At 39.5% G+C, this 13,783-nt stretch overlaps 1 protein-coding gene across 3 annotated transcripts in view; it reads left to right on the forward strand.

Annotated features, from left to right (window-relative positions):
• The window catches only part of LOC122884730 (coiled-coil domain-containing protein 85A-like), a 42,022-nt gene extending 40,680 nt beyond the window's left edge, over positions 1–1,342 (forward strand). For all 3 annotated transcript variants that reach the window (XR_006379949.1, XR_006379950.1, XM_044215029.1), the window contains 2 exons: positions 338–395; positions 932–1,342. Coding sequence is in view for 1 of the 3 variants with exons in the window: in XM_044215029.1 (XP_044070964.1) it covers positions 338–395; positions 932–947 (74 nt within the window). In the remaining 2 variants the exon portion in view is untranslated. The remainder of the gene's footprint in view (positions 1–337; positions 396–931) is intronic.
• Positions 1,343–13,783: the final 12,441 nt, after the last annotated feature.

Genomic DNA, 13,783 nt, shown 5'->3' on the forward strand with positions numbered 1-13,783 from the left:
TCAGACAGACTGTCATATCTATGGTAACTGTCACAAAAAGAAAGGAGAGGATGATGGGTAACAGTAAGTGCTGCCAGTGGCCACCCATCCTTGACAGGAATCAAGGAGGATTGACAGAGTAAAGAGTCTGTGTCATACAGTCAGTGATGTAATTCAGAGTGAGGAGATACACCTTTCACTGTGAGTGTGTGTGTGTGTTTGGAATTACTAGCAGCAAACTGGCTTAGATGACGAAGCCACCAGCCAGTGGTTGAAAGTCACACACAAATACTCACATTTGATAGTGAGTGGTGCTAGTGATTTGATTATTAATTATGTCTTTTGATTTCTTTTGCAGCTCTGATATCTGCTGGTTGCTGCACCAACTCCTGCAGGAGTGTAAAGCTTTGGGACAGGTGAGTCACATGCACACACAAACACATACTATAAGAAAGCCCAAAATGCTATATTTGATTTAAAAAAAAAAAATATATTTATTTGGCCACTTAGGGGCAGTGGAACTCCTCTACTTTAAACACAACATCTGACATAGTATCACTTTACCTTAAAAATCGATATAACTATGGTGGAGTAATAATCTTGAGAAATAGCGGAATAAACCTTAAAGCCCCTGAAAATTTGATTTTAAATCTTGTATTTTTAGGAAAAAGGCAAATCATGGGTGTTTGTGCGAGTGAGTATGAGAGGTCACCCTGGTGTGACCCCTGCTTTAATGCATTGGCCACAGAGTGATGGCGCTGGGTTAATATTAAATAATTAAGCAGTTCTTAATGGGGGAATAAATTTGCCTCCATCTTTACCTGGAGAGGACGGATCCATGCATTCTGCTGAGCAAAGCTCCACACATACATACATACATACATACATACATACATACATACATACATGTACTCACATGCAGTAATTGCACTGTTTCCTTCTTGTATTTCAGCTTTGATGCCTCCTGACCATAACATGCCTTTGATCAGATGCTGCTATGACAACACACACACCCGAGAGAGAAGAAGAAGGTTATTAGCAGGATGGATGGATGGATGAATGAAGGACATGTGGATCGATGCATAACTGGATGGATAAATGGATCATGAAATTCAAAATCAAGCAGTGAGGGTGAGGGAGTAGATGAGTGAAACAAGGTGACAAAGAAGCAAAACACTGGAAACACTTGAACTCTGTGTCTGCTGCTGCTGCTATGCATTTCTTGTGGACCACCAGAAAAGACTGTATGTCACTGTTTGGACAGGCAAAGGCTCATCCATGCATTGCCAAAATGAAGAGAGGAATATACAGTGGTGTGAAAAAGTGTTCGCCCCCTTCCTGATTTTTTTTTTGCATGTTTGTCACACTTAAATGTTTCAGATCAAACAAATTTAAATATTAGTCAAAGATAACACAAGTAAACACAAAATGCAGTTTAAATGAAGGTTGTTATTAAGGGAAAACAAAATCCAAACCTATATGGCCCTGTATGAAAAAGTGATTGCCCCCTAAACCTAATAACTGGTTGGGCCACCCTTAGCAGCAACAACTGCAATCAAGCATTTGCAATAATTTGCAATGAGTCTTTTACAGCGCTGTGGAGGAATTTTGGCCCACTCATCTTTGCAGAATTGTTGTAATTCAGCCACATTGGAGGATTTTCGAGCATGAACTGCCTTTTTAAAGGTCATGCCGCAGCATCTCAATAGGATTCAGGTCAGGATTTTGACTAGAAAACTCCAAAGGCTTCATTTTGTTCTTCAGCCATTCAGAGGTGGACTTGCTGGTGTGTTTTGGATCATTGTCCTGCTGCAGAACCCAAGTTCGCTTCAGCTTGAAGTCACGAACAGATGGCCGGACATTCTCCTTCAGGAGTTTTTGGTAGACAGCAGAATTCATGGTTCCATTTATCACAGCAAAGCTTCCAGGTCTTGAAGCAGCAAAACAGCCCCAGACCATCACCACCGTATTTTACTGTTGTATGATGTTCTTTATGAAATGCGGTGTTACTTTTACGCCAGATGTAATGGGAGACACACACACTCCAAAAAGTTCAACTTTTGTCTCGTAAGTCCACAGAGTATTTTCCCAAAAGTCTTGGGGATCATCAAAATGTTTTCTGGCAAAAATGAGATGAGCCTTAATGTTCTTTTTGCTCAGTAGTGGTTTTAGTCTTGGAACTCTGCCATGCAGGCCATTTTTGCCCAGTCTCTTTCTTATGGTGGAGTCATGAACACTGACCTTAACTGAGGCCTGCAGTTCTTTGGATGTTGTTGTGGGGTCTTTTGGGACCTCTTGGCTGAGCTGTCGCTGCGCTCTTGGAGTAATTTTGGTTGGCCGGCCACTCCTGGGAAGGTTCACCACTGTTCCATGTTTTCACCATTTGTGGATAATGGCTCTAACTGTGGTTCACTGGAGTCCCAAAGCTTTAGAAATGGCTTTATAACCTTTTCCAGATTGATAGCTATCAATTACTTTCTCATTTGTTCCTGAATTTCTTTAGATCTCAGCATGATGTCTAGCTTTTGGTCTACTTCACTTTGTCAGGCAGGTCCTATTTAAGTGATTTCTTGATTGAAAACAGGTGTGGCAGTATTCAGGCCTGGGTGTGGCTAGAGAAATTGAATTCAGGTGTGATAAACCACAGTTATGTTTTAACAGGTGGGGCAATCACTTTTTCACACAGGGCCATATAGGTTTGGATTTTGTTTTCCTTTAATAATAACCTTCATTTAAAAACTGCATTTTGTGTTTACTTGTTATCTTTGACTAATATTTAAATCTGTTTGATCTGAAACATTTAAGTGTGACAAACACGCAAAAAAATAAGAAATCAGGAAGAGGGCAAACACTTTCACACCACTGTAAATAAGACTGCTGAGAATCTTTGTGTTGCCAACAAAATAGTCCTACCTCTTTGGAAAGAGACCTTCGATATGAAAGAAACTGTACATGGAAGAGTAACTTCTCATACTAACACTGGCGATTACAGCCCCTTCTATCCATAATCAGAATAGCAGTGATTATTTTAAAACTTAATACCCAGCATGTGATGATGGTAACTACTTTGACAAAGTCATTGTGGATTTGGAATTAAAGCACAAAAGGAGTTACTGAGTCATTTTAACTGAGGGGAGTGTTCTGAGTCATTTAAAAGATAATTCTGTTTTATTTCAACTTGGGTCTTTTGTAGCTTTAGCCATTATTTTCTATCATTTACAGTAACATTGTACTCAAAGTAATTGCTGAGACCTGGGAACACGGCAACATCCATACAACAAAGTCCAACAGGGTAAGAAACACAAGAGGTCAGTCAATTAGACAGGTCATACTGGTTGATACTGAAAGTGAGTACACCCCAAATGTCATAGTGCATGAAAACTATGTTCATACAACTAAAGTAATGGTATTTTTCCCCACAAAAAAAAAAAAAAAAGGAGAAAACTGCACTGACCTGCAAATGATAGCAGGGCTGACCAGAGCCATCCGATGATGGTCTCCAGCTGCTAAACTTGTGGTTAACTGAAGAGAAACCATTGCTTTTAAAAGTCTAGCCGTTTTCAGTTCTCAGTGCATTTGCAGCTTGTAACTCTTTGTGTAAGCTGAAAAACACAGGACATGGAGGTAAGTGCAGATACAATGGAGGTTTATTGCCACAGTGGTAGTTGTACACAGGAGGAGCAAAGTAGTAAAAAACTGATGCAAGAACTAGCAATGTCTAAGAGTCTTATCTGTCATAGAAGTCCGTTCTGTTCACTGATAATGACAGGGAGCAGGAGAACCAGGAAACAAAGACACACAGGTTGAGGGGAAGCCAGAATACTTGGAGAACTTCTGTAGATAAGTCGGGTAGCATCTCATGGTAGAGTTGAGACCAGACAGTGAATGAACCGGAGGAGTGTGGCTTTATAGTGCAGTGGGGTGATTGGTGGCAGGTGTGTATAATCAGTATTCAGGTGATTGTGATCTGCTGAATGTGGTGGGTGGAGCTGGTGGTGTCTGTGTTGGCTCCCTGACACTCTGGTGGTTTGGAGTTTAGTTTCACTCCTACTTTCCTTTTCTTACTTTCATCTAGAGCTGCAACAATTAGTCCATTAGTCAACTGACAGAAAATTAATTGACAAAAATTTTAATAATCTATTAATCATTTGGAGTATTTTTTTATAAATTGGCAACATTTTTTGGTCTCAGCTTCTGAAATATGAATAATTTCTTTTCTTTGAAGAATAGTTTCTTCGTCTTCTATGATTGTAATTTGAATATCTTTTGGATTTTAAAAAAAAGTTGAGGCAATTATAATGAACAGATAACTGATAATGAAAATTATCATTTGTTGTTGTTTACAACTAGATTCGGGAACAAAAACCACGCCTTGAACACATCCCATTTCTGCACACAAGTATTTAAGCACACCCTATCCATTCACTTCTCTTTTGACTCGGACTGCAATCCGTTTGATCAATCTGTGGTCTCTGAATCTCCTCCATCCATAATCAGATCCGCTCTTACACGGCCAGCTACCCAGCCACTGTGCCCGCGCGCCGCTATTTACCTTTCTACAACATTGCTGATTGGTCACTTTCTTACTAAACCCCGACCATATATTTAGATTTTGTGTATTAAAAGTGTATAAATTCTACTCTGGTCATCAAAACTCCTTTGAGGTGTACCAATTTCTAATGAAGTAAGGATGAGGACTGTGATATAACGTCATTGTTACGTTATTAATTTACATCATATTTACATCATTCTATAACGTTATCGCAACATTGCAGTACAGCCTCCATGAGGACTGGTTATTTTGCGCCCATAGAGCAATGTTGTCACAACGTCACCTGTTGGTAATGTTGCAACTTACCAAATTATGACCAAAGTGCAACGTTGCCATTATGCAAAGTGTTCGTAGGGTCATTTCTCACCTAAACGCTTCGCCCTGACTTCCCCTCGACCCCCTTTCAACCCTCCCCTTGACCCTTTTCATCCATTTATTGGATTTCTGCACAGCTCAGAGTTCACCGCTTCTACCCCCCAACTACATCCATCTCAGCACGCACTAAAACATTTCCATCCATTCTTCCGACACTATCACCTCAAATTCAGCAAGACCAACCAACCTGGTCAACCTCTACCCATCTACTTCTTTCCATCCCAAATTTCTTTTTGGGGCTCTTTCTGAATCAGAGCACATTAAGACATGTCTGGTCATCCTCAACCCATCTACCTCTTTTGACTTGTACTCAAGTCTACACGATCCTACATGTGATTACATAAACTACATAAAGACTACCCAGTCAAGCTTCCCCCCAAGACCCTCTGTTCGCATTAGAGACAGTTAAAGTGGCCACACGCTTCTACTTGTTTCGCATCCACTTTCGCCAAATCCTATCCAGATCTGCAATATCCCCCAAGCTACACTCAGGGCATTCCTTCTGCATCGGAGCTGCCTCCACCATTTCCAGGCAGGGAACCCCTGACCAGAAATTCAAAAATTCTCGGCCGCTGGCCTTCTCCAGCATACCTTACCTACGTCCGCAATGATCTGAACAACATCAGAAATGCCCATGTTCTTCTTTCCATTCAAAGTTTCTTTTTGGGGCTCTATCCGAATCAGAGCACGTGAAGAGACGGCTCCCCTGGTTCCCCCCTTCTTCCCGCCACCAGCTGGCTCCGGTTCATTATCGTGCTCATTCATCCGTCCACAACCCTGATTTCTCCCCTCATCTCTCCACCACTCACCCTTCCTCCCCTTATCCCTTCATCCCTCTACCCTCAGCCCCAAATCTTTTCATCCCCTCATCTCTCGACTCTCACCCCCCCATCCCTTCATCCCTCCCTGCAGACCCTCAATCCATCCCTTCTACATCATCTTGGCTCTCTGCCATCCGTAATACACAGTAAACTATTCTAAATCCATATCTTTATTGCTGTGGTATTTTGTTAGTGAAGTCACAGTTAATAGCTCGGTTTCACATGAGTATCCCGACCCCTATTTAAAAACAGCATAAGTATGATAAACTGTGATGGATGTTTACAACAGTTTGGCTAACCTGGGGGTATCTTTAAAACCTGACTAAACACACGTTTCTTTCCTCATTAGCCATTTCCAGATCCCAGCAATTAACTTGATTAGAGCTGAAATGATTAGTCGATTAAACAATTAGTCAATCAACAGAAAAATACTCAGCAACTATTTTGATAATCCATTATTTGTTTAATTTTTCAAGCAAAAATAGTGTAAACTGCTACACATTCTCAGGGTTCAGTTTCTGAAATGACTTTTATGCCTGTCTTTGTTATATATAATTTTTTTCACAACTGACATTTCATGGAGCAAATGATGAAATTAATCAAAATAATCAGCAGACTAAACAATAATTATAATCATCGTTAGTTGCACAATACAATGTACAATGTTACTATTACTGATATAAATTATGGTCAAAACTATGACACTAAAAGCCAGGTTGTTATAAAGACAAACTGTACTTTGACCTCCGTCGAACAAAGTTTTTGTTTTCTTTGGGCATGGGGTCTGTTTGGAATAACAACCATGCAGTTAATTCAAATTAACACAGCAATTACCAGCACAGCTACCATTTACCTCCAGTTTAACAAAAAAGGGTAACGGTTAAGAAAACAAATTCCAGTTGCCACATATGTAAGTATGCATTTGTTCTGTGTGAAATTTTGTTCCTGTGTAGTTATGAGGCACTTACCCAGGGTGCTGTAATTTAAAGGGTTACAGAGAGAACATATAGGGATGTGTGGGGGGAATTTAAATATGTTCTTGTTAAGGGGAGAAGCAAAGGTTTTCTGCTCCTCGTTCAGCTTTTGTGTCAAGGTCCGTTCCTAAACCGACAGTATTATAGTATTCTAAATCTTGTGTTAATGTTCAGTCATATACATGACTGTATACCATTTATTTGTATATGGTGCTGTGTGTGTACTTGTCATTTTCAACACTGTCTGTTTGTAGACACAGACAACATGCCTTGTGCAACATTTTATCACAGTATTAACATACTGTGATATGAAGTTGTAGATGCCAGAAGACACAGAGAGATCAGGAAAGGATTTGCGGGCTGTACAGTGGATATCCAGCAACACTATTTTCAGTTTTTCTAGAGTTTATTGCTCCAAGGCATTAAATGAAAAATCACACAGTATTTTCATTAATTTCGCTCTAATGGGAAAGACTAGTATTTTCTGATAATATATTATTAAGGAGAGTGAACATTAATTAAGGGCTGAATGATTTGAGCTAAATATCTAATTGCTATTTTTTGACCAATATTGGGTTTAAATTGCTCTTATTTTCTATTAATTAAACTACAGGCCTGTATATGTAGTCTGCATAGTTTTAAACAAGATATTATTAGAATAGACAGAAGCATTAATAGAATCAGATAAAATATGTTTCTTGTTATTGAAGTCCTCCCAGGGTTCTATTTTTGAACCAGTCAGTCAGAGAAAAAACGACTTCAAAGTATACTGTTTTCTAAAGAAAATTGTACCAAATTTCCCACATTTATTATTATTGAATATTATCATGACATTCAAGAGTGTTGTATGTTATTCAAACATACCGCCAACAGTTGACATTGTTGCTGCATTATTGCTACAGTTCATAAAGACAGTGATAACTATGTAACTTAGAAAATAAAATTGCGGCTCTTGCAATTTGAAAATTATACTTTTCTTATCACAATTACGATATAAAAATATTAATCGTTCAGCCCTACCTTCAGTTAACCCACTGGTTGCTTAAATGTGCTTGTAGGTTTTGTGCTCTTAAGTTTCTAAGTGGTAGTAGCATCTTTTGAGTTTATGACAAAACTAAAGCTCTATTTATTGTGGGTGGGTTAGGGGAGACCTCTTGGATTTAAAGAATAAATGCTCCTTCATACACACACCTTCCAAACTCTGTGTTTTGTGCTTTGCTTTCACAGAGGTAAATAAAATTCACTGAAAGCACAGATGCACCAAATCCAAGGTCAAGATTTACCAAGAAATGACTTACTGATGCAGCAAAACAGAACTTGAGGTTTGTATCGAAAATGTGTTACGGCGAATATGTTTCGTTACAGAAAGGATTAGCATTAGGGGATGTCTGTCCACACCAAAATGTGTGCCAGAATGTTTACTTTCTCTTTAAAAGCCTATAAGTACTTGCAGGATTTTCACCACCAGATGAAATGATCAAGATGTGTTGTCCTAATAAAACTGGATGCTTGTGTGTGTGGATGTGTGGAAAATGTGACATTTTACTTGGTGTACACACAGTGGCTCACAATAATATACACATACAGACATACACACATGCTACATTTATCCTGAATCCATACTGTATAACCTTAATCCTATGGGTTTTTTTTTTAGATTTGGTGACAGATGAAACAAGACAAGAACTATAATATATTATCAAAGAAATGTATGTTTTTCAAAGTCAAGAGGAGTATATCTGCTTAGTTTTATAAATATATAACTACAGTTATTATTTTTTTGACTTCTTAGTATTATATAACTAATTATTATAACCAGAGATGTATGTATAAGCTAATAAAGTGTTTCTATTTCAAAATGACTCCTTTGCAGAAAGTGTTCATTGTATCTATGTGCTTTTATTGGATCCATTGAAGTGTATGCGGAGGTGTCACCCAGACAGAGAACTTCACACATTTTTAATCTGCCAAACTGCCTTACAAAGGTTATCATATAACAAGCCAAAACAATTTAAAATGCACAACGTATGATAAGGTAAACTAAGTAACCTAAAAAAAGCAAATGATTACACGTGGATACAATATTCCAATACATGAAAGTTTATGTAAGTATAAAATTGAGTATATGAGTACATAAAAGCAAGACATGGACAAGTATTCTTATTGTATAGAGAAGCTAATCTGTTAAAAGGCAAAATGTAATATAAAGAAGCTAAACTGTTAAAAGGTAAGAAGCTAAATATAAATCTAAAGAAGCTAAAGCTTTTAAAAGGCAAAATGTAATAATCAGAGTATATGGTTATGTGAAAAGATTAAGACGTAAAATGTGTCTATGTAATGTAACAGAAGATTATATGGTTATGTGAAAAGGAACAATGTTAAAACATGATTTTGTGGTTCACAATATAAGAGTAATATAGAAAAATAGTGTTACAAAACCTGGACATTTTGTATTAGATGATTTGTGTTACATGGCAGGAAGGATAATTTCCCTCCTTTTTAAACCGGACTGCTCTCAGAACCATCAAATTAAGACTTTCCCGGCGGCAATGGCACGTTCATTAATCTACCGCCTGTAGCACTCACAAATCAATGGACTATGCTAGCGGACCCTTAGCCCTCAGGAAAGGACTAGTTTCTCTGTCCAGTTGCCCCTACGCGGCCACCCTCGCTCACTGGCCTCGTCCCTGATTTGAGGCAACGTAGGAACCGTGGGGCTTGCGGACGCGGGAAGGGGAGAGGGGCGGAGGAGGGCCCTCTTATATGATTTTACCCACTCGCCTGATGCAGACGTCACAGAGAGAGACTCCCAAAGGCATGGCCGTGGCGATAACGTTTTCATTCGCTTACGGGGCCGGTGAGGGAGCGCTCCTGCAAGCCCACAAACCTGCCCCGGTCACTCCGTCTCAAGAACCCTATCAGAATTTAAACCCCTAACCAACTGACTCGAGCCAGATATAATATGAGGCTTCACTAGATCCGAACACCTGGTCGGTCTGGGGAGGCGTCCCTACACAGGCTCTCTACCCCAATGTGTGGTGTGGTGTGTGTATGTGCCTAGAGGCAAATCAGTTGTGTTGCCATAGTGTGGATTGCATTGAAACTTTTGTATTACGCGGCGTCCTCTTGGAGAACCCTGGCTCTATATACTTTTGTGAGCTCTCTCCCAGAATAACCTAATCATACAAGGTCTTATTACTTTTAATGGGATTTTATTCAGTCAGTAGTACAGGGTTATAATGTCAATGTAAATGAAAATATAATAAAAAATAAAAAGGTGGAGAACTGGTCTGGCTCTGTTTTCACATTTAATTTAAGGCTTATTTATTTAAAGGGAGTATGGACTTTAGGTGACTGTTATCCTTTTAATCACACATACTGTAGTTTAAAATAGTTTCAATTTATTTTAAATTTAGCAACTGGTTGACATCATGTACTGGCAAACCCTTTAGCTTTGTACTGCTCCTAAACCGACAGAGGCCAATTAAATTAAATTTATTTATATAGCGCCAATTCATAACAGAAGTTATCTCACTGCACTTTTCCTATAGAGCAGGGGGGAGAGGCAGAGAGAGAGAGAAGGGGGGTTGGGGGAGAGGGAAGCACAATGCAAATTCCACTTAGAATTTTAAAATCATAATAATGTAATGGTAGTGGTAATGTTAATATTAATAAGGTCATAATAGGAATGATATGAGTCATATGAATAATAATGACAATAATAGTAACAAGGCCAATAACAACAACTGCAGTAGCAGTTGTCGAGCAGGACAGAACCAAAGACCCAGTCTATGCAACTCTGCAGGTAGAAATACCTGCTGAAAGCGACAGGAGGAGAGTGGAGAGAGACGAGAAAGCACAAAACTATGGGAGAGAGAAGATGTTGGTAACATACATTAATGGGATAAAAATGCATACAGATGGAGAGGGAGAGGAGGAGAGAAGAAAGAGGTGCATCATGGGAAGTCTCCCGGCAGTCTAGGCCTATAGCAGCATAACTAAGGGATGGTTCAGGACTCACCCAAGCCAGCCAACTATAAACTTTATCAAAGAGGAAAGTCTTAAGCCCACTCTTAAATGTGAAGATGGTGTCTGCCTCCCGAACCCAAACTGGGACCTGATTCCACAGGAGAGGAGCTTGATAACTGAAGTCTCTGGCTCCCATTCTACCTTTGGGGACTCTAGGAACCACAAATAATGCTGCATTCTGGGAGTGCTCTAGTGGGGTAATAAGATATTATGACCATTAAGAGCTTTGTAGGTAAGTAAAATGATTTTAAATTCTATTCTGGATTTTACAGGGAGCCAGTGCAGAGAAGCTAATATTGGAGAAATATGATCTCTTTTCCTAGTTCTTGTCAGTACACATGCTGCAGCATTCTGGATAAACTGGAGAGACTTAAGGGATGTATTCGGGCAGCCTGATAATAAGAAATTGCAATAGTCCAGCCTAGAAGTAACAAATGCTTAAATCCTCAAATAAACTATTGTTATTGAGAAAATCACACAACTCACAAGTCATTACTACTGAGGGCAATTGGAATACATGGCCCAATAGAGCTGTGATTCTCTGTCAGCCTGGCTACAGTGCTGAAAAATCTTGTTGATAGTGCACTATCAACAAGATGGTCAATTTGGGAGGGGCTGAAATTAGCATAGGAGTACTCTGTTATATAGGACATAACATTGAATTAAATGCAGATGGAATTGCTTCCTTGAATTTAGCTACAGCACCATCAGATAGAAATCTATAGTAGGAGTTTTTGCCTAATGGCGTGTAGTCCAGTAATAGGAGTTCAAAAGTTATTATAAATTTGGTCCGATAATGAAGGATTCTGTGGAAAGACTATTAAATGTTCATTTTCAATGCCATATACCAGAACAAGGTCGAGGGTGTGGTTAAAACATTGAGTGGGTTTATGTACACTCTGACAAAAGCCAATCGAATCTAATAATGAAATAAACGCAGTACTAAGGCTATAATTTTCAACGTCCACATGAATATTAAAATCAACTACAATAATTACATTATCTGTTTTAAGGACTAAACTTGATAAAAATTCAGATAAAAATTCAGGATTTAGTAAGGACCAGGAGCGTGGTACACTAACAAATAGAATTGTCATGTTTTCCAGGTTGGGTGTGAAAGACTAAGAACAAGGCTTTCGAATGAGTTATTTAGTTTAGGTTCAGGGTTGATTAATAGGCTTGAGTCGAAGATGGCTGCAACTCTACCTCCTCGGCCAGTGCCTCAAGGAATGTGAGTATTAATATGACTGGGCAGCGAGGATTAATTTAGGCATATTCTTTATGACCCAGCCAGGTTTCAGCAAGAAATAAAAATAAGTCAATATGATACTCTGATATTAAATCATTCACTAGTACAGCTTTAGATGACAGAGATCTGATGTTTAAGAGTCCACATTTAATTCTTCTGTTTTGTTGTGATATTTCAGTGGTGGTAATTTTGTTTAGGTTTTTATGTATGACTCCTGTTCTGTTAACTTTTGACTTTATTAATTTAAGTGGTCGGGGGGCAGACACCATCACTAAGGAGTTTTGGGTGGGTAACTACTCTAATGGAAGTGCAGAGAAGGACTGCAACTCTACCTCCTGGTCTCAACTCTGAGTTGTCATGGTTTTGGTCCACTAATAAACTCGTCCAGATTTCTAGATATGAGAGCTGCTCCATCCAAAGTGGGATGAATGCCATTTGTCCTAATCAGACCAGGTCTTCCCCAGAAAGTCTGCCAATTATCTACAAAGCCCACATCGTGTGCTGGACACCACCTCGACAGCCAGCGGCGGAATGAAGACATGCGGCTAAACATGTCATCACTGGTCAGATTTGGCAGGGGCCCAGAGAAAACTAATAGAAAATTTTAACAGCTTTGTTTCTTTTGGTAGCAAGCCCAAAGCCAAAAACAGTCTAAACCAGCCTGATAAGGATATATTATCTGCCTCCATAGTAGTTCAAAATGTCTTGAGCAACAATCGGTTTTGTCGAAGTTTTGAAATGGGTCATTAACGTATTCTCCCTGAAGTCGACAACAAGGTTGCACTTGTCGTTGTAATTCCAACCAGGACCTTCAAACTGTCCTGTCTCTAAATCATTTCTAAGTGGCCTGGGAAAGGCTTCATATAGTGTCACATTTACACATCGTAAGAAGTTATTCATAGCTTTTGTGCCGTTTTCTTTCAACCATCTCTAATGTTCTGGGTGGTGGAAATTCAGTACCCCCATGTAGTACATTACTAAACCTTGGTCTGTAGCATTCTGAATCCATTCAAGGCCTTCCAGGTATCTCTTCAGCTGATATTCTTTAGTGAGTACCAGCAAGCCCCAAGCAAATTGTCTGAGATTTTTTATGTGCACATCCCTGTGTGAAATCAACCCTTTCAAGCCCCATCGTCTGCCAGGGCTTTAACAATCCAATCCAATTTACCTGCCTCCCACTTAACTCTTCTGGGGACAGCGGTGACACGCAGCCATGGATTCACTGTTATTCGGTTTCATCCTGCTATCCAAAACCCTGCCGGCAGTCGAAATACTGGACTCAATGGGATTGTAGCTACTGTACTAGGGTTGTTACACAACACCTCCTGCACTCGTGGCAATGCTGTTGCAGTCCACCAACTATGTATGGTTTCCTTCCACAGTACATCAAGAAACTCCTCCCGTACTAGTGACAAATTAACTATTTTAGTGATTTGCCAAAGTTTCCGATTAGTCCCGTAGGCTCCTTAGTGATGCATGCAACAATTTTACTGTCACCGTCCCAAAGGCTCTTTAGTGACGTGCGCAACAACTTCTCTATTTTTCACAAATTAGTCTCCTGCCCGTTCAGTCCCTTTCCTAACTGGTGTACTCCAGCTCACAGCTGAAACATGACAGAGATGAAACGTGGTATCCACAGGTGCTGTGCCAACTTTAATTCTACTTTTTCACAACTAATCCCCCAATATGTATGTCAAACTTACAAATCTTGACAATTACACAAGCTTTAATTCGATACGCCACTGTTTTAACACACACACACTGCCTTATACTGTGAGCACACACCCACACTGTTCCGTATCTA

This window comes from Siniperca chuatsi, linkage group LG11, assembly GCF_020085105.1.
Source record: "Siniperca chuatsi isolate FFG_IHB_CAS linkage group LG11, ASM2008510v1, whole genome shotgun sequence".
NCBI lineage: Eukaryota > Metazoa > Chordata > Actinopteri > Centrarchiformes > Sinipercidae > Siniperca > Siniperca chuatsi.